The sequence below is a fragment of the Chiloscyllium punctatum genome, chromosome 1 (genome assembly GCF_047496795.1).
Source record: "Chiloscyllium punctatum isolate Juve2018m chromosome 1, sChiPun1.3, whole genome shotgun sequence".
NCBI lineage: Eukaryota > Metazoa > Chordata > Chondrichthyes > Orectolobiformes > Hemiscylliidae > Chiloscyllium > Chiloscyllium punctatum.
Window position 1 is genome coordinate 41,520,895 of NC_092739.1, and position 23,133 is coordinate 41,544,027.

The following is a 23,133-nucleotide window of genomic DNA, read 5'->3' on the forward strand; positions in this document are numbered from 1 at the left end:
AACTTCCTGAGAGAATGGCTTTTGCAGGGAAAACTATTGATATGCAATGTAAATAATACCCAATGTGTTCCAGAAAGGCATGGGACAGCTGGCAACCTTGCACCAATCTGTTCTACCTCCCCAGCCAAATTGATTCCAAGTAATGATTAAGGCCAGTTTGACACAGGCAGACAGCTTTCCCTGAGAGAAAGCAAAAGGAAAATCCTTGCTTGAGATCAACAGCTGCATGTTGATTACAGCTTGGAGCACGGAGGAGTTACCAGACTTGGAACTGTTCGACACAATCCAGTTGAAAGTTAATTAAAATGGACTGGTGACCTCCAGAAGGAAAGATAAGATACCTAAGAATGTGGAAAACAAATGGTATGGTCAAAAATGTGGTAGTCTACAGACATGTATAATTTTACCCAGTGGTTATACTTACAGTTTATAACTAGAGGTTTATTGTTGCATGGTTTAAAATATTTTTAGATGAATGAATTGTGGTTGAGCTTAGTATATAACTGAGTGAACTGTAACTGGAGTCTGGATTTGAAGGAATGGTCCAACCAAATTGTAATGCGTTATTCTCAACGTGCACCTACTGGCAAGTGGTTGAAATTATTATTATAAGTCTTTGAATAAGTACTATATTTTTAATCTCTGAACACTTGTTCTCAATGTTTCAAGAATCCTGTTGGTTTTGCAGAATAGACAGAACACGTAATCATAATACATCCTCGAACAGTGGCATAAGCGAGATTTTTTCATGTTATATATAGTTGCCAGTTTTGTTCAAGTGTATATTTTGGTGCTGCGTACATTTCCATTGATTTATGTTCTACGTAACTTCCCCATTCTAATATTGTGGCAAAGACATGACATCAGAGACTTGCATTTGGGAACAATTTAGATTCATATGTATTGTATTTGATGGTGAAATTAACAAAGCAGTGCGTATTGTTCTCTAATCTGCAAATAGTTTGAATGGGCATACACACTTATCCGGGAAAAAGTGAGCAATACCGATGCTGAAGACTCCGCGAGTTGATGTCCTGTCTCCCCGATGTAGAGGAGACCACATTGGGAGCAATGGACACAATGGTGAAGGGCTTATGCCCGAAACGTCGATTCTCCTGCTCCTCAGGTGCTGCCTGACCTGCTGTGTTTTTCCAGCACCACACTCTCGACTCTGATCTCCAGCATCTGCAGTCCTCACTTTCTAACTGTAGATGAGGTGTTTGGAGGTGCAGGAAAATCTCTGCCGATCTGAAAACTTCCCTTGGGGCCTTGGTCAGAGGAGAGGGAGGGAGGTGTAGGTACAGGTTTTAAACATCTTGCAACGGTAGGGGAAGGTACAGCGTGTGGAGGGTGGGTTGGTGGAGGGCATGAACCTAATGTATTATCCTCCGCCATTTCCGCCACCCACAATTAGACCCTACCACCCATTATATATTTCCCTTCCCACCCCTGTCAGCACTCCGCAGAGACCAATCCTTCCATGACTCCCTCGTTAGGTCTATATTCTTCACCAACCCACCCTCCTCACGCGATATCTTCCCTTGCTGCCACAAGAGGTATAAAACCTGCACCCATACCTCCCAACCCCCACCCCCCTCACCTCCATCCAAGGCCCCAAAAGATCTTTTCACATTCGATGGAGATTTTCCTGCACATCCACCCACCACATCTACTGTGTCCGTGGCTCTTTACAGCACACCAACTCGCGGAGTGTTTCAGGGAACATCCCTGGGCTGCACGCATCACTGTCCCAATGACCTGCAAGTCCTGGGCCTCCTACACTGCCAAATCTTAGTCGCCTGACAACTGAAGGAAGAACACCTCCTCTTCGGCCTTGGGACTCTCCGACCATACGGCATCCACGTCAACTTCACTAGTTTCCAAGCCTTCCCTCCCCCCACCTTATCGCAGATCCAACCCTCCAACTCTGCACCACCCTCTTCACCTATCCTACCTGCCCATCTTCCTTCCCACCTATCAACTCCACCCTCCCCACCGACATATCATAATTATCCCAGACCTGCATCCATTTAATGTCTTCCCAGCTACCAAACTCCCCACCTCCCCCAGTGCTCCTCCCTACCTATCTCTCAGGCACCTTCCCCATCACATAAGGGCTTATGCCTGAAACATAGACTGCTCCTTTCCTCGTTTGCTGTCTGACCTGCTGTGCTTTTCCAGTACCATACTTCAGCATATGCACATATCCCACTTGGGTCACCACATTGCCTGCAAATGTTAACTACTTTGACAGCCCTGATTGCTTATTGACACTAAATAAGTGGCATGGTAGCTCGTTGCGGTTAGAACAGCTGTCTCATAGTGCCAGCGACCTGGGTTCAAGTCCACCCTAAGGTGACTGCATGAAGTTTGCACATACTCCCCAGTGCTCCAGTTTCCTCCCACAAAGATGTGCAGGTTTGATGGAATAGCCATGCTATATTGCCTACAGTGTCCAGGGATACGCAGGCTAGGTCGATTAGCCATAGGAAATGCAGGGTTACAGGAATAGAGTAGGGGGCTGGGTCTCAGTGGGATGTGGACCTAGTGGGCTGAATGGCCTGCTTCCAAACTACAGGGATTCTATGATTCTACTAAACACTTAGCGACTTCAGTATATCTGTGTGAAATCCTTTGCGTTTCACTGCAGTTCTTGGCCTATAATTACACTAATGTGGGAATGCAGAGGGCTGAAGAACAGTTTTGGTTAGAATATCTTAAAGTAAGGGTGGCATTTAACCTGTAAACAGGATCTGTTTTCATGTATTTTTGTAGGTTTCCTACCTCATAGCCAAACGACTTGAGAGTTTGGGTTGCTTTGAGGCCAGAAAGCACCCAGGATACAGATTGGAGGTGAATCTGAGATTGTGGTGTGTTGGGAGTTGGGTGTTGCGAAGTGTGGAGTGGTGTAGGTTCAAGACTAAGTCAGTGGCAGAGGAGGAGAGGTCTGGTCAGTCACTGGGAGGAGGGGGTTCACTCCCTATTTCAGGGGATGGAGGACTACACTGGAGTTGGTGAAATATTTCCAGCCTTCCATTCCCCTGGGCAGTGATAGAAAGGCACTGACCTGGTGGTATTATTACTTTCAAGCTTCCCCTTCGAGTTGAAATAGACTTAAAATGATTGCCAGCAACATCATCAAAATATTTTGGTAAGTAATCCACCTCTGAAAAACAGATTGGCCACTCTTTCCCATTCGGTCAGTGCGAGAAAGAGAAATGGGAGGAATGAAGTCAGATTGCTCATTTCTCTTTACTCACAACTGTCTCCTCAGCCCACAAATTCTAGTGTGTAAATTTCACGTTGCTTTTTAAAGGCTATAAAAATAACACAGTAGTATTTTTCAAAAATAAGATGCTATCACCCTTTTTTGTTGGGTACCATATTTTACTTAGATTAAATTCCAATGTGGAATAAAAATCTTATTTTCAAGTCAAACGTCATTATTTTTTAAGTTCTTAGGAAATAATAGCACTTGTGAATAGTGTGGAAAGGTGGAGGTAAAGTTGCAGAGCAGATATGGCCTTCTAGAACGTAGAAGAGTCCAGCACAGGAGCAGGCTATTTGATCCACCATATCTGTGTAAAACCATGATGGTATTCTCAACTAATCCCATCTGCCTGCACATGATCAATTTCCCTTGTATCCCTGCCTGTTTATGTCTTTGTCTAAATGCCTCTTAAGCATTGCTATCGTCTCTGCCCCTATCACCTCCCTTTGCAGTGCGTTCCAGGCTTTTTCCCCCCTCTGTGTTTTTTAAAAAAATCTTGTCCTGCACATCATCTCCCTTTTAAACTGTTCCCCTCTAACTTTAAACTTAAACCCGCAGTATTTGACATTTCTGCCCTGGGGAACGAAAACTGACTACACACCCGATTCGTGTCCCTCATAATTTTATATATTTCCATCTAGTCACCCCTCCCCTCAGCCTCCCGATGCTATAGTGAAGACAATCCAAGTTTATCCAACCTCTGCCTGGATTCAAGTGTATTAGCTACAAGGAATGTCCTGGTAAACAATTTTAGCACCCAGAAATGTATAGAATTTATAATCTTGTAGCTGATAACAACAGTTCAGAATAATAAAGGAGGAGACAGGTCAGACTTAAATCAAGTTTGAAAGTATTAGACATAGCAGCTTTGATAGATGGGTGAGAGCATTAAAGATAAAAAAAGACATATGAGGATTTTAGATTATTCTGCTGGAGGAATTTAAAAACTCACTTCCAGAAATGGTAAGAACTTGTATTGAGGGACAGAAGGTTCAAACAGCGAGAAGAGCTGCAGAGATGGTGGATGAATATGTATTACTGTGTAAATCTAAATTTAGCTTCTGATCGCAATTTCATTCCGAGAGGGATAGAAATTGGAAAGAGGGAGATCCTTCACTGAAAAACGAAAAGTAGGTTGCACTGGGAATAGTTTACCACAGTTGAAAAAAGAAACCCAAGAGGGTGAAAAGGAGGTGAAAGGTCTCAAATGTTTTCTCTGTAATAAGGTGGGGCAAATAAACTCATAGTGCTGGTGGTTTAAGAAAGGCACTGGGGAAAATGATGTGGTAAAGGAGGCTAAACCAATGGGATCAGTTGAAGTAGTGAAGGAAGTCCCAAAAGAAGTCTAGGAACTGCAGGAAAGTCCTAGATTTGGGCTGGATCGTGAGATGGTACCCGATCTCTACAAAGACTTCATCTCTGTGGGTAAGGTTTACTCAGGAAGAACAGGGAGAAGATAAAGGAGTTCGAATGTTGAGAAATACAAAAGCTAAGGAGAAAGTGAGGACTGCAGATGCTGGAGATCAGAGCTGAAAATGTGTTGCTGGAAAAGCGCAGCAGGTCAGGCAGCATCCAAGGAACAAGAGAATCGACATTTCGGACTTCTTCCTGAAGAAGGGCTGATGCCCGAAACGTCGATTCTCCTGCTCCTTGGATGCTGCCTGACCTGCTGCGCTTTTCCAGCAACACATTTTCAGCAAATACAAGAGCTAGTCAGTCTTTGATAGTGAGAGTTGAAAGTATTTACACTGCTTCTGAAATGCTACCTGAAAGAGTGATAATCTGCGGGATAAATGGAAAGAGATTTAGCATTCCCCTGTAAGATCATGTTGGAAAGACCAGTCAAGACAGGGGAAGTGACCGTGGGAATGATTTGAAAAAAATGTCTATTCCAGGAATACAGTTCATTATTTGATCCTGCTGGGTCTTTTCCAAGGTGGGAATGACGCCCCTTGTAGTGGAGAAGCCGAAGGAAAACCAAGGAACTGAGGAGTTAAAAGGGAAAAACCTGGAATTTTTCCAGACCATGTGGTAACAAGATCCCACCATCATAAGTTAAAGCAAGAAGGAAAAACCAGAGGGAATAAACAAAGGAGTTGACGTCCAGTTAGTTGACATCCTGTTTGATGAAATCGTAAAGGAATATTAGCTAAACATGCTGTGGTACCTTTTGTGGATAGATGGTGCTTTTTCTGAGAGCCAAACATTGTTATCTCTTCAGGTGGCAGATGGCTCTCCTTATTCAACTTAGAACTGTAGATGCCAGAGATCTGAAACAAAAGCAGAAGTCACTGGCAAAACTTAGCAGGTCTGGCAGTATTTGTGGGAATAAAGCAGAGTTAGTGTTTCAAGTCTGGTGACTTCATCAGAACTCATTACTACTTGGTACTCGCTAATCATCAAATATTTTAAGCACAGCCTGTGGAAGGAAAGAAATAGCAGGGGCGTGGCCTTGTGAAATTATAAATTTATAAACTTGTGAGATTTCTATTTCAAACCAAAATCTTGGCCCCAAACATATTAAAAGAACCAATTTTTACAGAAGCCATCATGATGGAATCTTTGGGCAGTCAAAAATGTATTCATTCATCCTCAAAAGTATGTTTGAGACCAGAGATGATGACATGTTTTGTAGAGTATCAGAGCTACTCTGTACCTTTGCACATGCATTAGGTGAACATGTTTAATTGAATAATGATTTGACTGATTTGACATGAAGATATCTTGTACACCTCTTATAACTAGTTCATTGATTAAGCTTTTTTAATGACAAAATAAAATGTTCAGGTTTTTAATTGCTGACTCCCAACTCATGCCAGCAAAAGTTAGCATTGAAATCCTTAGTGAAGATTGTAAAAGTAAGCTGTGTTTGTATTATGTTGATATGGCACTACCTACTATTGGGCCAGCATCAATAACTAAACCTGAGCAGTTTGTCTGATTTGTTTTGAGCATGTCAGGACTTGAATTGTCTATAATCATCACAGAATTTACTCAGCAGTTTAGCAAGTAGAAATCAAGGATTAACTTCATTGTAGAAATATTCTGGTGATGCAAATAAAAGTGTTTTTTTGTGCAATTAGTTTGACAGGCCCCTACGCTGTTGTCCAAGTGTCGTGCTTTCTACCTCTGATAGTTGGGAGTGGGCAATCTACATCGTTTATCTTTTGCTGCTGTTGTATCAATGCTACTTTGTGATACTCTGGCAAATCGTTCACTTCTAAAGGGTGGGGTAGTTTCTCACTCATGGAGCACTAAACCTGTTACCTTGATTTTTCCAGTGTTCTAGTAATAAACTGACAAAACCAGTTCATCACGGACTGGCAATTCAAATAGCAATTCAGGCTGGCACTGAAAGCCTTTGAGAAGGAAAGAACTTAAATGTTTCAAAGTCCTAACTTGTGCCATTCCTTATTGCAAATTGGCTCCTTCAGAAAGGTTTTAACTCAAAAGTGTCCTTTATATTTAGTAGTCTGTATTTTGAAGGTTACATCATACTTGCAGGTAAATAGATTAAAGAACTTGTGGAGCTCTGCAGTTCTTCACACTTGGCAGGACAGCGAATTAGCAGTTTTAGGTCTTTCTTCCATTGGGCTTTGCAGGGCATTTCTTTGGGGAAATAATGCACAGTCACTTCTCCTGCCCTTGTTTTTAGTAATTGAGAAAATAATTACTAGTAGGAAGTAGGAATCCATCATACAGCCCCATAAACCTGTGTATAAACCCCATAAAACCATATTTTAAAACAATTGTTGCTGATCTTCACCTCAACTCCATGGTCCTGCTCATTGTCCACATTCCTTAATTCCCTGAGAGACTACATATCTACTTATTTCACGCTTGAATTATTTAACGTTGCAGCGATCCACAACCATCGGATTAGTAAATTTTAAGGATTTACAACCCTCTGTGTGAAAAAATTTCCCCTCCTCTCAATTCTGAACAATTGGCCATTTATCCTAAGGCTGTGCCCCCATGTTCCCTGATTGCCTAATCTGGGAAATAATCCCTTGATGTCTATTTTAACAAGCCCCTTCAGAATCTTGTATGTTTCAATGAGATTATCTCTCATTCTGTCTAAATATGGACACAGTTCACTACAACTCTTATCACAGGCTGACCCCATGATATGAAGACCCAATCTAGTGAATTTTCTTTTGAATGCAAATATATCCTTCCTTAGATAAAACACACGTACTTCACGTGAAGTCTCACACAATCTATGGCCCAGTTACTCACCTGGATTGGTTTGGACAGGTTTAATTGCTGCCCAGCTTCCCTCAAGTTACGAGGCAGTCGGATTTGGGAGGATCTATAAAAACAAAAGAGCAAATCATTGAAAAGTGGAAACTGACTGTCTAAATGGACGTCAGGCATTGCATTTTTACATTGCCCTTCATGACCTCATATCATCCGAAAGCACTGTACAGCAAATTAAATGTTTTCAATTACTGGGTGACAGGGTGGTTAGTACTGCTACCTCACAGCACCAGGAACCCAGGTTCGATTCCAGCCTCTGGTGAATGTGTCTGTGTGGAGTTTGCACATTCTTCCCATGTCTGCATGGGTTTCCTCTGGCTTCCTCTCCAATTCAAAGATGAACAGGTTAAGGTGGATTGGCCATGTTAAATTGCCTATAGTGTTCAGGGATGTGTAGGGTTAGGTGCACTCGTCAGGAGTAAATGGGTCTGGGTTGGAGACTCTTCGAAGGGTCGGTGTGGAATTATTGGGCCAAAGAGCTTGTTTCCACACTAGGGATTCTATGACTCCATGAAACTGCAGTGATACAGTCATTTTCCTTTATTTTAATCACTTTACAATAAAAGTCAATATGTCATTTAGCTGGCTAGCACGTGGATCAGACTAATGATCTAAATCTTGGCCCATTATTATCCATTGTTCCTGACTACTATTGCTGCGGTGTGTTAGCCACAGGTTTTGGAGCAGTTCTCTTCTGAGAACAACAGATCAGACATATAAAACCAATATATTATGAATCCTGAGCATTACCTGATATGAAAAATCAACATACAATTATCAGAAAGGACTTTCTCTTGTTACATGTGTCTGAGAGATTTTTAGATTGCATATCGGGTTTTATGGAGACCAATCATAAACTACTTATCTCATTGTGTAGATAAAGAAATGTTGACAAGAATGGCTGCACTGATATAACAAATTTGTCTTCACGTTATAAAGTTTGCACGTCTGACTATATAACAGCAAGGAAAGTTAGTGATCTGTCGTAAGATTGTTCTCCGATTGATTGTTCACAACCTTATTCTAGCACATGAAAGATTCTGCCAGTGAACTGTGAATCAAATATTCAAGCAACAAGAATGTTGTGGCCAGTGAAACATACAAAGCTTAACGTTATCAGAGAGGAATCAAGAAAAGATGCCAAATGTCTCACTGTTGATTGATATGGTAAAGAAATCTAGCCAATATTGAAAGCTAGTGGCTTAATTATGAAAAGCAATTTCGCTCACATACTCTTGTTCTAAATGTTGTTGATGACCTATTGGTTTTTGATGACAGACTCATTAGCCCTCCTTCATGATGAACCAATAACCTTGACACGACACATTGAGGGCACCTGGGCATCACAAATGTAGAAATAGTGCTTGAGTTTTGGTGTAGTGGCCAGGAAGCACCAACAGGTAGAAGGATAAATAGACAAAGTCTTTTCCCTGGGGTCGGGGAGTCCAGAACTAGAGGGCATAGGTTTAGGATGAGAGGGGAAAGATATGAGACCTAAGGGGCAACTTTTTCACGCAGAGGTGGAACGTGTATGGAATGAGTTGCCAGAGGAAGTGGTGGAGTCTGATACAATTGCAACATTTAAGAGGCATTTGGATGGGTATATGAATAGGAAGGGTTTGGAGGGATATGGGCCAGGTGCTGGCAGGTGAGACTAGATTGGGTTGGGATATCTGGTCGGCAAGGACAGGTTGGACTGAAGGGTCTGTTTCCATGCTGTACATCTCTATGACTCTATGACGTAGAACTAACTGTTAGGCAAGTGCCATATAGTCATAATAGAAGGGAACCAGTGATTCTTGCAACTTTTCCTTCTAGACTATAAGAGATTAAAGGGGCTGACCTGTTTGTGTTCCAATGTACAAATTTGTATCTAATGGTGGTTAGATTATTTCACTCGATTGATTGAAGGTAGTATATTCCACAACTATGGACATTGTCACCAAAGTCCTGCATGAAATATTTACCAGTCGTGGTTCAGAGTCACACTCTCATGTCCCTGAACAGTGGCCAACTCTGAAGTAATATGTAACTGTACTATACTAAGTGCATCATGACAGGCAGATGTGCACATTCAATTTTTTTCAGGAGCAATACTGTCTTTCACACAGTAAATTGTATATATGTTTATGCCCACTCTGCATCCATAAATAAATTTGTTCTTCTCAGGCAAGCAATTCCTTCAATGTTACCATGTAATTTTGAAACTTGAAAATATTATTTTACTCATTTTTTATACTTGTTCATATTTTTGAAGGTGTTTCAAAAAGAACATTAAGCTGCCTTCTGTATTGATAACATTACTGTTCAAATATCTTCTTGTAATGATTTACCTGTTAAAACTTTGCAGATTTTACCAATAACTTGAACTCAACCTTTTGTTTTTATGCATGCTATTTATGCATAGGTTTTTAATGTTTTAATTTTGTGAATAAAGTTTAAGGCTTAAATATCCAGGTGAAGTAACACTGGTTCAATGCTGTGTGTGACTTTGAAAAGTATTTAATTAGGTTCTTTTTAACTTTAGTATCTCAATCCTGATCAATGAATTTAATATTCTTTACAGTGTCAGGGCAAGTGATTAAATATAATGATAGGGCTGTGTGGTGGCTGTCATTTAATGGCCTGCAACATGTCAGCACTTAAAGGGAGAATAAATGATGAAGTATGTAGTCAGAATGCAATCAAATCTTTGGTAGATTTTAAAAGTTGATAATGAAAGGTCTGATAGTTATGTAGTTACAATATATTTGAAGATAAAATATAATTCACATAGGCCCCCTTAAAAACAATCAACTCAAACTATATCTGACTACTCAAAGAATATCTGTAAAGTTGACCTTTACTAGTGGTCTGAAATAGAAAAGCATGTTTATTCGTTCCTGGTTTGTTTCCATCAGGAATGGTTGGCTGTGGTTTTCATCTCTCTCAGGGCATCTTGATGTGTATTAAATTGTTGGAGGGCAGAGGTCAGAGTAGCCTTTTATGTTCACTTGAGCATGCGGTTTCATTTATTTATTTACTGACTCAATCGCTCATGGGATGAGAATGTTGCTGGTCAGGCCAGCATTTATTGCCCATCCCAGAAGTTATTTAAAAGTCAAACACATTGCTGCTGGTCTAGAGTCCCATTGAGGCCAGACCAGCTAAGGATGGCATCTGCCTTCCCTAAAAGACATTAGTGAACCAGATGGGTTTTTGAACAATTGGCAATGGTTTCATGGTAGTCATTAGACTCTTCTTTCCAGATTTTAATTAAATTCAAATGCCACCATCTGTCATGGCAGAATTTGAACCTGGGTTCAAATTCGTTACCTTAGTCTCTGGATTGGCATTCCAGAAATAATAGGTCATTGTACCATTTAATTTTCTCTTTGGAGTCTTCTTTTCCTTTTGATGGGTGATAGTTTCTTACCTGAATAGGATAACATAATAAATGAATGTTCTGTTCATCATTTATAGAAGTACTGTGCTCATGGTTAAGTTCACAATATGCTTTGTCAGGAGACAACCCTCAGGATGGCTAACAAGCTGAAAACAAAACAACATCAGAAGTAGGGGCTACAGGTAATTAAATAGATTGGGAAGTGGAGGTGTACAACAATCACTGCAGCAACAGAGGTTCTTTGTGATTTATATCACCTACTTGGACGTTAGAGTCAGGAGTGTTATTTTAAAGTTTTGCATGCAAAATGTTTCTTCTCCATCACATTTGGGTGCCTCGTTCAGTTAATGAGTTTGTATAACAGAATGACCTACCATGTTCATTTGCCTTATGAGCTTTTGTGGTTAGACAGTTTTCCCCATTTTCATGTGGGTGGAGATTTTGTTACATCCTGTTAGTTCACTTTCCACTGTGTAGCAAAGTGTCACTAGCAGTACAGACAACAGGGTAGTTTTAATAGCTTTTTGTCATTTTGATGTCTAATTCTATTTTCAATACAGTCTTGTAGAGAGATACTCTGTATTGCAGAGCTTGACTCATAGCTTAGGGTGGCACAGTGGCTCAGTGGTTAGTAGTGCTGCCTCACAGCACCAGGGTCCCAGGTTCGATTCTAGCCCCTGGTGACTGTCTGTGTGGAGTTTGCACATTCTCCCAGTGTCTGCGTGGGTTTGCTCCGGTTTCTTCCCACAGTCCAAAGATGTGCAGGTTAGGTGAATTGGCCATGCTAAATTGCCCATAGTGCTAGGTGCTTTAGTCAAAGGGAATGGGTCTGATGAGTTACGCTTTGGAGGGTCGGTGTAGACTGGTTGGGCCTAAGGGCCTGTTTCCACACTGTAGGGAATCTAATCTAAATAAAGCAGCATTAAAAGATACAGTCCATAATATGAGAATTGAATAGTAAATTGTTCTTGAGGAGAGAACTGGATTTTTTTTAAAATGAGAGGTTGGAGAACCGTGGTAATGCTCAATGTACTCCTTTATCATGTGTCATTTATCTTCCCTTTTCCTCAAACTCAACAGAATATATAATTTCCAGATGTGGAGAACAACTGTTGCACGTTAGCAAGGGCAGGGTGTGGATGCTTGGTAGGGCAGAGTTGCTTGAGGTAGAGTAGGTCACATGTCTGTAATTAATTTGTTGTCATTTTCTCTTTTCTATAGCTGACCCTATTGCTCTAGGCTTTATCATCAGTCCGTGGTCTCTTTTGCTGTTACCTTCTGGCAATATTTCTTACACTGATGAGAATGCTTCCAATCATGACCTGCGTGCGTTTACAGCCCCAGAGGTTTTGCAGAGTCGACCTTTGTCCTGTCTCTCTGATGTTGAAAAGGTATGGAACTAAGCAGTCAGCTGTGTGGGAAACAGGAGCTGTTTAAATTCATAGTATGCATGATTAAAATACTGTGCAAGTGTTATATTTAAGTGTTGTGTCTATGTGGTTAAAACGGAAGCGTTCTATAACTGTTCCATGTAAACAAAATCTAATCTCTCCACAGGTAAACATTTTGATGCATATTAAGGCAAGCTATTATAATGGAAAAGTTGAAATCTTTGAAACGCATGTCAACGTGATCTCGTTACAGATTGAAGTTAAATTGCTGGTGATATTTGGTTTTGTTTTGAAGAATTTAGCTTTAAACCTGGGTGGAGGGAGGTTTTCCCTACCAAAAGCATGTTTGGGAGATAATTGGTATTCTCCCATTTAAAATTGACAGTTACAGTAATGGGAAGGAGGTTGCTAAATGGAGAAGTGCTTCTAAACTTAGCTCCAAGCATAGCTAACATAGTAAGCGTTCACATTTTAATTCAACCCCTCCCCCCCCCCCCCCCGCCCCCCCAACCATAATCAATCCTTCATCCCTACCACAAGATTGAAAAAGGCTCTTACAAAAATTGCAAATTACACCTCTGTCCCTGTGACAAAGCTGACTTTCCCTCCTTGTCTTTTTTTCAAACCATCTGCAGATTTTAACACTGTTAACTACACAGTCCTTCTTCTAAACCTCTACATAGTTGTCCAAGCTGAGTGGGACTTCTTTCATTAGATTAGATTAGATTACTTACAGTGGGGAAACAGGCCCTTCGGCCCAACAAGTCCACACCGCCCCGCCGAAGCGTAACCCACCCATACCCCTACATGTACATCTACATGTACCCCATGCCTAACACTACGGGCAATTTAGCATGGCCAATTCACCTGACCTGCACATCTTTGGACTGTGGGAGGAAACTGGAGCACCCGGAGGAAACCCATGCAGACACGAGGAGAATGTGCAAACTCCACACAGTCAGTCGCCTGAGGCGGGAATTGAACCCGGGTCTCTGGCGCTGTGAGGCAGCAGTGCTAACCACTGTGCCACCGTGCCGCCCTGAGATTGATTAGATTACATTACAGCGTGGAAACAGACCCTTCGGCCCAACAAGTCCACACCTACCCCTTACCTAACACACTCTCCTGATATTCTCTCCTGAGATTTCTTTCTTATCCACCTAATGACAGCCATTTTATCACTTGAAATGATTTCTCTTTTTGCTCCTACGCTTTAATCTCTAGCATTCTCCAGGGATCTGTCCTTGGGCCTTTGTATTGCTGGTTTTCTCTTGGTAGACGCTTTCTCTAGGTGATATCATCCAGAGACACAGTATTAGTTTGTATAGGCAGTCACTTCTACCTTACTGTAACTGCTCCTTCACTGCTCTTAAATTATTACATTGCTTATTCTGCATTCAATAGCAAGCAGAAATTTACTTCAGTTAGATATTGGGAAGACTGAACCCAGTGTTTTCAGCGTTGGTGAGTTTGAGTTATAGGGCAAAGCTGAATAGGCTGGGGCTGTTTTTGCTGGAGCATCAGAGGTTAAGAGGTGACCATTATAGAGATTTACAGAGTTATGAGGGGCATGGATAGATAAATAGACAAGGTATTTTTCCCCAAGGTAAGGGAGCCCAGAACTAGAGGACATTAGGTTTAAGGTGAGAGAAGAAAGCTATAAAAGGTACCAAAGGGGCAACGTTTTCACAAACAGCATGATGCGTGTATAGAACAAGCTGATAGAAGTGGAGGAGGCTGGTACAATTACAACATTTAAAAGGCATCAGGGGTACATGACGCGGAAGGGTGTAGAGGGATTATGGGCCAAATGCCAGCAAATGGGACGAGATTACCACCGGCACGGTGGCACAGTGGTTAGCACTGCTGCCTCACAGCGCCGGAGACCCGGGTTCAATTCCCGCCTCAGGCGACTGACTGTGTGGAGTTTGCACATTCTCCCCGTGTCTGCGTGGGTTTCCTCCGGGTGCTCCGGTTTCCTCCCACAATCCAAAAATGTGCAGGTCAGGTGAATTGGCCATGCTAAATTGCCCGTAGTGTTAGGCATGGGGTACATGTAGATGTACATGTAGGGGTATGGGTGGGTTACGCTTCGGCGGGGCGGTGTGGACTTGTTGGGCCGAAGGGCCTGTTTCCACACTGTAAGTAATCTAATCTAATCTAATCTAATCTAATTTAAGATATCTGATCGGATTGGACATGTTGGACCAAAAAAGGTCTGTTTCCGTGCTGTACAACTCAGACTCCATAACTCTGTCCTCTAGCTTCCAAATCCATTCCCCTGCCTCTGCCTGGCAACAATCTGCAATTAAAGTCAGTCTATGCACAGCCCTGACATCAGATCTGATCGCATGATTTACTTCTGACCTCATAATTGTGCCAGGACAAAGACCACTTCGTTTTCCCTCCACAGTATCACATGACTTTGCACCTGCATCAGTCCTCCATGCTTCATACTTCCCTTGTGTTTAGACTTGATTAATCAAACAGACTCCAGACTGGTCTCTTACATTGTACATTGGATGGACTTGAAGGCATCAAAAACTCAGCTGCCTGTGTCTAAACTTGCAGCAAGCCCTGTGTCCCCATCCGTCGAATGCTTGTTGAGTTATACCTATTTTTCTAATCAACCTGTTCACGCATGCTATTGCACACCTTTGGAGCAGGTGGGACTTGAACTTGGGTCTCCAAGTACGGGATAGGGACAATACCACTGTGCCACAGGAGAACCCTCAACTTTGACTTGTATTGAGTCCTGATCTCACAATGTCTGATTTAGCTAATCAGTGGATAAGATTGTCTCTCAAGGGGAAGCAGGGTTGCAATGATAAAATTAGCTATCTGTAATCTTAACAAAAATGCAGATTTTTTTACAAGTAACTATGGTAGGCTTTTGTAGCATGATTCACATCTTAATGATCAATAGAACTTGAAAGTAAGTCTGGACAATAATGCTGTGAGGGTGAGTAAGCAGTCTACGTAGTTGATTGAGGTAAATAGGTTGTGAAGAAATGCATTATTGCTGTCATTGTGTTGATAATAAAACAATTTAGAGCAATTAGTCCATCATGGGATTGTTTCCTCTCTTTTTCTTTCCCCTTTATCTTTCTTTTGTATACATTTTTCTGTCACTGGATGCACTGTGGTGCTTTTGCTCTCGAACTGAGGGGCAATGAGGCCAATTGTGAAGTCTGTACTGCTGCCTTAATGGCTAAATCTTCATTGAGAGTGATATTCCCCTTGTTTACAGAACTTGGCTCCTCAACCAGCTCACATGCTCTGCCACCAGTGAAGTGAAGCATGGTTTTGATTATTTTCTTGGGTGTCTAAAGTTTAATATTGAGTAACTAGGTCTTCAGAGTATCCCATAATTTAACTTGCTTCTTCACTGCTTCAAATAATTTACTTTTATTGAGTCTTAATCTACAAATCATTACCTGGAGGAGAATGTTGAACTTTAAAGTATGAATTTAATTAATTCATGGTCAATAACTAAGTTAGATCATAGAATCGTAGAAGCAGGGCATTTGGCTCATTGAGTCCATACCGACCCTCCAAAGGGCATTCCAGTCAGACGTAACCACCCCTACCCTATCCTTGTAACTCTGAATTTCCCATGGCTAACCCACCTAACCTGCACATCTCTGGACACTGTGGGCAATTTAGCATGGCCAATCCACCTAACCTACACTTTTTTTGGACCATGGGAGGAAACTGGAGCATCCGAAGGAAACCCCCGCAGACACTGGGAGAATGTGCAAACTCAACACAGACAGTTGCCCGAGGGTGGAATCAAACTTGGGTCCCTGGTACTGAGGCAACAGTGCTAACCACTGAGCCACTGTGTCGCCCAGATTCTTAAGTCTGACAAGTAGTGACTTGAAACTATATAGTTATAGGAAGTTTTGAAGATTAACAAGATATAGTCCATTATGGTGGAAGGTGATTGGCTTAGAGTGATGAATTTAAATTATTGTGAAATGGAATATTTCATGAACTGGGCCCACCTGGTCAGGAATTGAATGCCCCCCTAGCTTTGTTGAATATCTATAAACCAAATCTTTGAAGATTTACAGTAATACTCTTAGTTTCGTAATTTTCTTCATATGCCATCCTTGTAGTCTTTGAATGTTGTATAGTTACGTGGCATCAATTCTTAACCAATATTAATTACACTCAAAGTACCCAAACCCCTTTTATTTGGGAACCTTTGAAGAGCAAGAGAGATGAATACAAATAGTAATAATAACCTGTTGCATTTCTAAAATATCTTTTAAATTGCAAAAATATTCTTCAGTCTGGTATAGAAGCAGATAAATGAATAAACATTAAACCATTTAGGAGATAATGATAAGGACAATTTTGAGAAGATTTTCAAAGCTTGAGAGGAAAGAGAAGGGACTTGGGTAAGCAATTGGCAGTACACTTCATGGGTGAAAGGAGGGACATTATACCTAATGCACAGAATCTAAGGACAAGCAAAAGACCAGCAGGGCAAATTATGAGTGACCTTACTTCCCATTTAGCTGCATTTAGATTCAAGCCAGATCCATGATATGCAAAAATACTGTTCTGCTCCATTATTCTATCCAGTTACCAAGATGAACTAAATGTCTATGATTTCATGTAGGAAAGTTGATCATTTATTTTGCCATCAAATGGATCATTACTATGTGTAGGATGCAGCAGGTGACAGGCAAAGAAATTATTTAAGGTGTTGTGATGTTTAAGCATTGACAGCATTTGAGGTTGCCACATGTATTTTTAATACATGATCTTCATGCTAACAACGGAGCTTAATTTAACTGGCGAACACCCAGTGTCTTAATTTTAGCCCTTGGTGTGATCTGTAAAGTTAATCTGTCACAGGTATCTGATTTTCACTTTACTCCAATAAAACAATAATGTGCATTTTGTCAAGTTGTTTCAGTTTGCTTTAATGTAAAATGAATCAATAGGCAATGGTTAATATGAGGATCTTCCAGATAATGTGCAATAAAAACCTTTGTGAAGAGCTGCTTCACATTTTTCATCATATCATTGTTGAAGGTTAAAAGTTGGACTAGATTGATTTAATGCTCCAAAAGATTTGAACTGTAAAGATTTGTTGCATGACCTATTTTTTGCAAAGTGTTTGGAAAGTGACATCCTTCTTGTTTAGGGTCTGTGTAATTAACAAACTAAATTAATGAAAATGGCAACGTACGGGAGTTGTGTATTCTAACAGTTTTAAAATTTACGTTGATATTAAAATGAAAGTTTGATTTACAATTCCACAATAATTCTAACTATTTTGTAAATTTTACTGAATCATAACTTTTTTGATTTTGCAGATGCACGTGTATTCTCTTGGTATGACTTTGTATTGGGGAGCTGATTATAAAATGCCTCTGGACCAGGTAGGTGTAAGGTACATTTAATCCAGACACATTAAAGGAATTGGTGCTACTTCATTGTAGAGAAATGACCCAAATGCAATAGTGACATAAAAGTTGACAGTTTAGGGAAGCCAGAACCACCCTGCTTTTGCCCAATTCCTGAATTTATGTGATACATTTTCTTTTCTCTACTGACCTCCAAAATTTGTTTTTGAGCCGCTTGTTAGAATTTTGTAGATTTCGCATGTAGATTTACTTAGAAACTGTGGTTTGGAAATGTATGCACAAATTCATCATTGAGGTCTTGTCTCGCTGACCTATACAAATTGTCTGTATGCCAAGCCATCTACAGCTTCTGTTGGCAGGATTTGCTCTGGCAAGTGTTTGAGTTCAAAACTGGAGCTATTTCTTTAACACTATAAAACAAAGGAGCAAGTTTTATTTTACAATACTTTTCGAGGATTTCTTTTACACTTGATATTAATTTTTTTTGGTATAATTATTTAGTTTCACAAGATATGTGGATTGATATGGTTAGAAATAATGAATAAATTTTATTCTGGGCCCTTGAGCAACTATGCTCTTGAAAAAAATACAAGAGACCTGTCAGCGTACATCAGTGAGACTTAACTACAGATAAGGAATTTCATTTGGTAAACAAGATTTTGGAAAATCTGAGCTAATGAAATGAATGGCTGCTAAGAAATTAGCACTTCAGCTTATTAACTTTAATTTGTTGGATCCTCATTAAATACCTTTTTAAATACATCTCACCACATCATAATTTTGTGAATTTGCAGTATATTTATTATTCCATATTAACATTGATAAGTTGTGTAAACCTATATTCATATTTCTGTATATAACACATTTCTATTTTCCTGAGTGAGTTAGCAGGATGATGAGGATAACTGTGATTTTGCAAACGTGCAAGGTAGATAATAGATGGGGGAGAAATGAGAAAATTCATAGTTGACAATTTAAACCTGAAAGGATCTCTGAAAGGACAAACAAACACAGAAGAGATCCTTGAAAGATTGGATTCAGCAAATGAGTCTCCTCAGCCAGTGAAATAAAGAAAAAGTCACTGGAGTAGAATTAAGACTAATACAGTTGGGTGGACCGTGACCATGAAAAGAAGACATGCATGGTAGGAACTCAAGGAAAATGGGAATATTGGATGGATCAAGGGTGAAATAAATGGAAAAATATAAGGAAGCTTGTTACTCACAGGATTGTACCAATAATGAAATGCCAGACACTACTAATGTCACATGAAAACATAACCAAATGCCCAAAATCAGGTAGAAAAGCCATAACCAGAGAAGATGGATTGGACAAAGGCAGAGAGTAAAGCACAGCAGGAGATTTTAGTTCTTGACAACTTTTTGATCAGGAATTTGAAGACCCGTCAGTTGATGGGAAGTTTTGAAAACTATTTTAGTGCACATAGACTTGGAAGGAGATATCAAAGGATCCAGTCAGTGATTGAGGAAATAAATAATATGGGTATTGTAAATATCTCATGTGCAAGGACTGTCTTTCAAAGGCGAAAAGCACAAAATTCTGAGAGTTGGATAAAGGACAGAAAATTACCAAGGAAATTGAGGACGTTAACAAAGTGACTGGCGGTCTGGTGCGACTATAATGATATCATCCAGACAAAGCAGTAACTGTTTCGGAAGAACTGTAGAAGTGAACATCAATAATTGGCTGCAATAGATGGATGGGTAGAGGAGTATATGGGTAGGAAAATAAATCCATAATGATACTGAGTACGCAGTGGATGATTGTTAGCAAGGTGATGACATGATACAGTTGAGCCAGATACTTGGTTGTATTTATATAGTGTACTTAACATAGAAAACATCTCAGTGTGTCTATGGAGATGGAGGCTGTGTTGGGGAGAGTTGAAAAAGAAATGGACAGGATTGGAAACTTGGAGAGATTATCAGAAGTTCCTGAAACAAAGTTGAGATGGTTTTGGCCTAAGTGAAAGGTTCAAAGATAAACCGGTTTGGTGAGAGGTTCAGAGAGTTTGGCTGAGATTTCAGAAGCTTCTTAGTGAAAGGACAGAGTAAGTGGCCAAAACTAGGGCTAAAAGCAGGGCTAACCTAAAGTAAAATGCTCCTACATGAAGACAATAGTAATTAGAAATACTGTGCTGGAAAGTGGCTGCTGTGTCAGTAAGAAATAGTACTGATGACAGATGATAGTTATGGATACAACATGCAGGAGTTCATGATTGAGAAAGATAAATAAACAGGAAACAAATTTATGTAGCTTTGTATGTCATAGCCAATTGGAAGATCACAGAATCCTTTTGTTACAGAAGCAGGTCAGTCACTGGTTCTGTTATCCAGTGGCAATCCCCTGCCTTTCTACCCATATCCCTGGAAACAACTTGTATCCAAATTACCAACCAATGCTGACTCCACCAAATTTCCAGGCAATGCATTCTATACCATAACATGCTGCGTGAAAATGTTTTTCTCACATTACCTTTGTTTCATTTGTACATCATTTTAAATCTGTGTCTTCTCATTCCTGTTTCTTTTACAAGTGGAAACAGCTACTTTATCTAGTCCACTCATGATTTTGAAAGCTTCAGTCAGCTCTCCTTATTCACATAAGATATTATTAAAATCAATCTATGAGAGGCACAAGATTATAAAAATGAATTCTTCTCATTAGATAATTTAATGGGAAGAATAAAGCTAATACCTGTTACAAACCACCAAATCAGCAATGCACTTCATGATGGAATAAGGATATTTTTAAATTTTAAATTGAATTTTCCATCACCATTATAATTTGGGTGCTCAAATGGTTCACAATCCAAGTTAATCTATGTACCACTGCTTAGCTGTTTCATGGTGTAGTTTGTTCAGGATTCAGTGGGTCATAATGATTAAAAAGGGCTAGTAAATTGATAAGTTTTGCATGAGCAGCCTAATATCTGATCAGGCTCAAGGCTGGGCAAAGCTGTTGAGCAGTGTTTAAGTAGATGACAAGTGGAATAAAATGCTCAGCATTTAAAGTACAGGAGAAGTACATACCTGGAAATTTAATCAATTACTAAACAGCATGACCTGTAATGAATGAAAGAAAAATTAGAAGCAAAAATTACAATGATGACAACTTTCCTTTAACATAACAAAAGAATCCCAGGAAACTCGACAAACAAGTGTGTTCAAAATGGATGTTGATCCAGCAAGGTAGTGAATAGGACCATAAAGGCACCTTCAAGAGACAAATGTTGACTAGGGTTTTAAAGTTAATGAAATGGATACAAGGCTGATTTCAAAAAGTAGAACCAAGGCTTCTGTAAAACAATTGTAGGGTAAACACTGAGGTATAAACATTAAGTTAGAGCATTACACATGGAACATTTGTGAAACAATATTGACAGCAGAATGCAGATGTACAATGTAGTAAGGCCATGGCTGGGTGAGCTGATTTATAAGTAAAGACCATAATTTTGGATTGAATATATAGATCAGGATGTGAGGCAAGTGGAACTGAATGTGTGATAAAGTTTTGAACAAATTGGACTTTCTGGTCATTGGTTGATGAAACACCAAGGAGGTATTTAACATGGTGGAATGTGAATGTCTTTGTAAGAGTTTAGGAGTGACTGAGCTAGAAATGGGTATATTATGCAACTGAGTTAGAAATATATAGAACTAGTAATGAATAAGATATCATTCTAAAGATTAGTGGCAGAATGAGCAGAGAGTCAGATTAAAATTAGCTTAATGCAGTTTGAGGGAATGCAGTTTAGGGGAGGTGATAGTATAGTGGTACTGTTGCCAGTAATCTGGAGACCAGATAATGTTCTGGGGACCTGGGTTGGAATTCCACCACAGCTGATGTTACAATTTGAATTATTCAAAAGTACAATGATGACTTTGAAACAATTGTTCTGGGAAAAAAATAGCATCTGGTTCATTTTGTTTTTGGAAGGAAACTGCTATCCTTACCTGACCCAAAGCAATATTGGTGACTTTTAACTGTCCTCTGAAATGAGCTAGCACGCCACTTAGCTGTATCATATGCAAGAAACTGCAAAATGAATTAAGCTAGACAGATCACTTTGCATTGACTAAGGCACAGAGAACGATACAATAAAGCTCATCCTTTTGTTGACTCTGCAAAGTCACTCTCACTAACGTATGGGTGTTAGTGCTAAAATTGGGAGAGCTGTCTCACAAACTCTGTAAGGTGTAATTTTGTGAGCATGACTATTCCCCAGACTCTACCACCACCATCCCAGGAGAGACCCACCAGAGCTGGTGGCATAGTGTTATACAGTCAGGAGAGTTCTCAACATGGACTTTGGTGTCAGGACAAACATAGGTAAGGAAACTTTCTGCTAATCACAACAGAAATAACCCTCCTCCAGCCTTCACTTCCCATTTGAAAACCAATTTTAGATCCTGTTTGCCAAATTGCCTTGGATACCATGGGCTCTTACCTTTTGTACTACCCTCACCAAATATATTAAGTCACCATATCAATTTATTTAATCACCATTTCAAAAAACTCAATTAAGTTAACGAGGCAGGAGCTCCCTCCTGCAAATCCATGCTGACTATCTCTGATTTAATCCCTGCCTTTTCAAGTGTTCATTAATCTTATCCCTCAAAGGTTTTTTTTTCAACGATTTCCCTGCCACGACTCTAGACTAACTGGTCTGTAATTATCTGGCCTACCTCTGCTACCCTTCTTGAGCAAAGGAACCACCTCTCCTCCAGTCATCTGGCACTTCAGCTGTGGCCAATAAAATACTAAATATGCTTCCCAGAGCAGCATGGGATATATCTCAATGGTCCCGGGGATTTATGCAACATTAACCTGATAAAACCTCTAATACACTTCCTTATTATTTTTAACATGTTCTCGAACCTACTATCCTAAATTAAATCTTCAGGTGCAACGTCTTTCCCCTTTGTGAATATAGATGACAAATATTCATCCTCACCTATATCTTCTGGCTCCATGCACTGACTGGCCTGTTGATCTTTAATAAGCCCCACTCTTTCTCTGGTAATCCTCTTGCTCTTAATATATTTCTAAAATGCCCTAGGGTTTTTCTTAATGCTATCGGTCCAAGGTATTTCATGACCCCTCTTTGCCCTCCGAATTTCTTTTTCAAGTACCTTCCTGCACTCAGAAGGTCTGCCCTGTTTCTTATGCTCTATTCTTGACATATGCTTCCTTTTTCTTTATCAAACTCTTGATATCCCTTAACTTCTAGGGTACCCTGGACTAGCTGCCCTTACCCTTCTCTCTTAGAGGAATATGCTGGCTCTGAATTCTCACTGTACTACTTTTAAAAGACTCCCTTTCTAAATAGAGTTAGCTGCATGTAGCTGCTCCCAGTCTATGTTTGCCAGATCCTGTCTGGTGATATTGAAATTGGTCTTCTCCCAATTTAGATACTTA

General features: G+C 40.1%; 1 protein-coding gene across 9 annotated transcripts in view; it reads left to right on the forward strand.

Annotated features, from left to right (window-relative positions):
• The window catches only part of ptpn13 (protein tyrosine phosphatase non-receptor type 13), a 265,404-nt gene that overhangs the window by 37,137 nt on the left and 205,134 nt on the right, over positions 1-23,133 (forward strand). For all 9 annotated transcript variants that reach the window (XM_072547657.1, XM_072547747.1, XM_072547874.1 and 6 more), the window contains exons 3-4: positions 12,138-12,307; positions 17,641-17,706. In XM_072547657.1, coding sequence (XP_072403758.1) covers positions 12,138-12,307; positions 17,641-17,706 — 236 coding nt within the window. The remainder of the gene's footprint in view (positions 1-12,137; positions 12,308-17,640; positions 17,707-23,133) is intronic.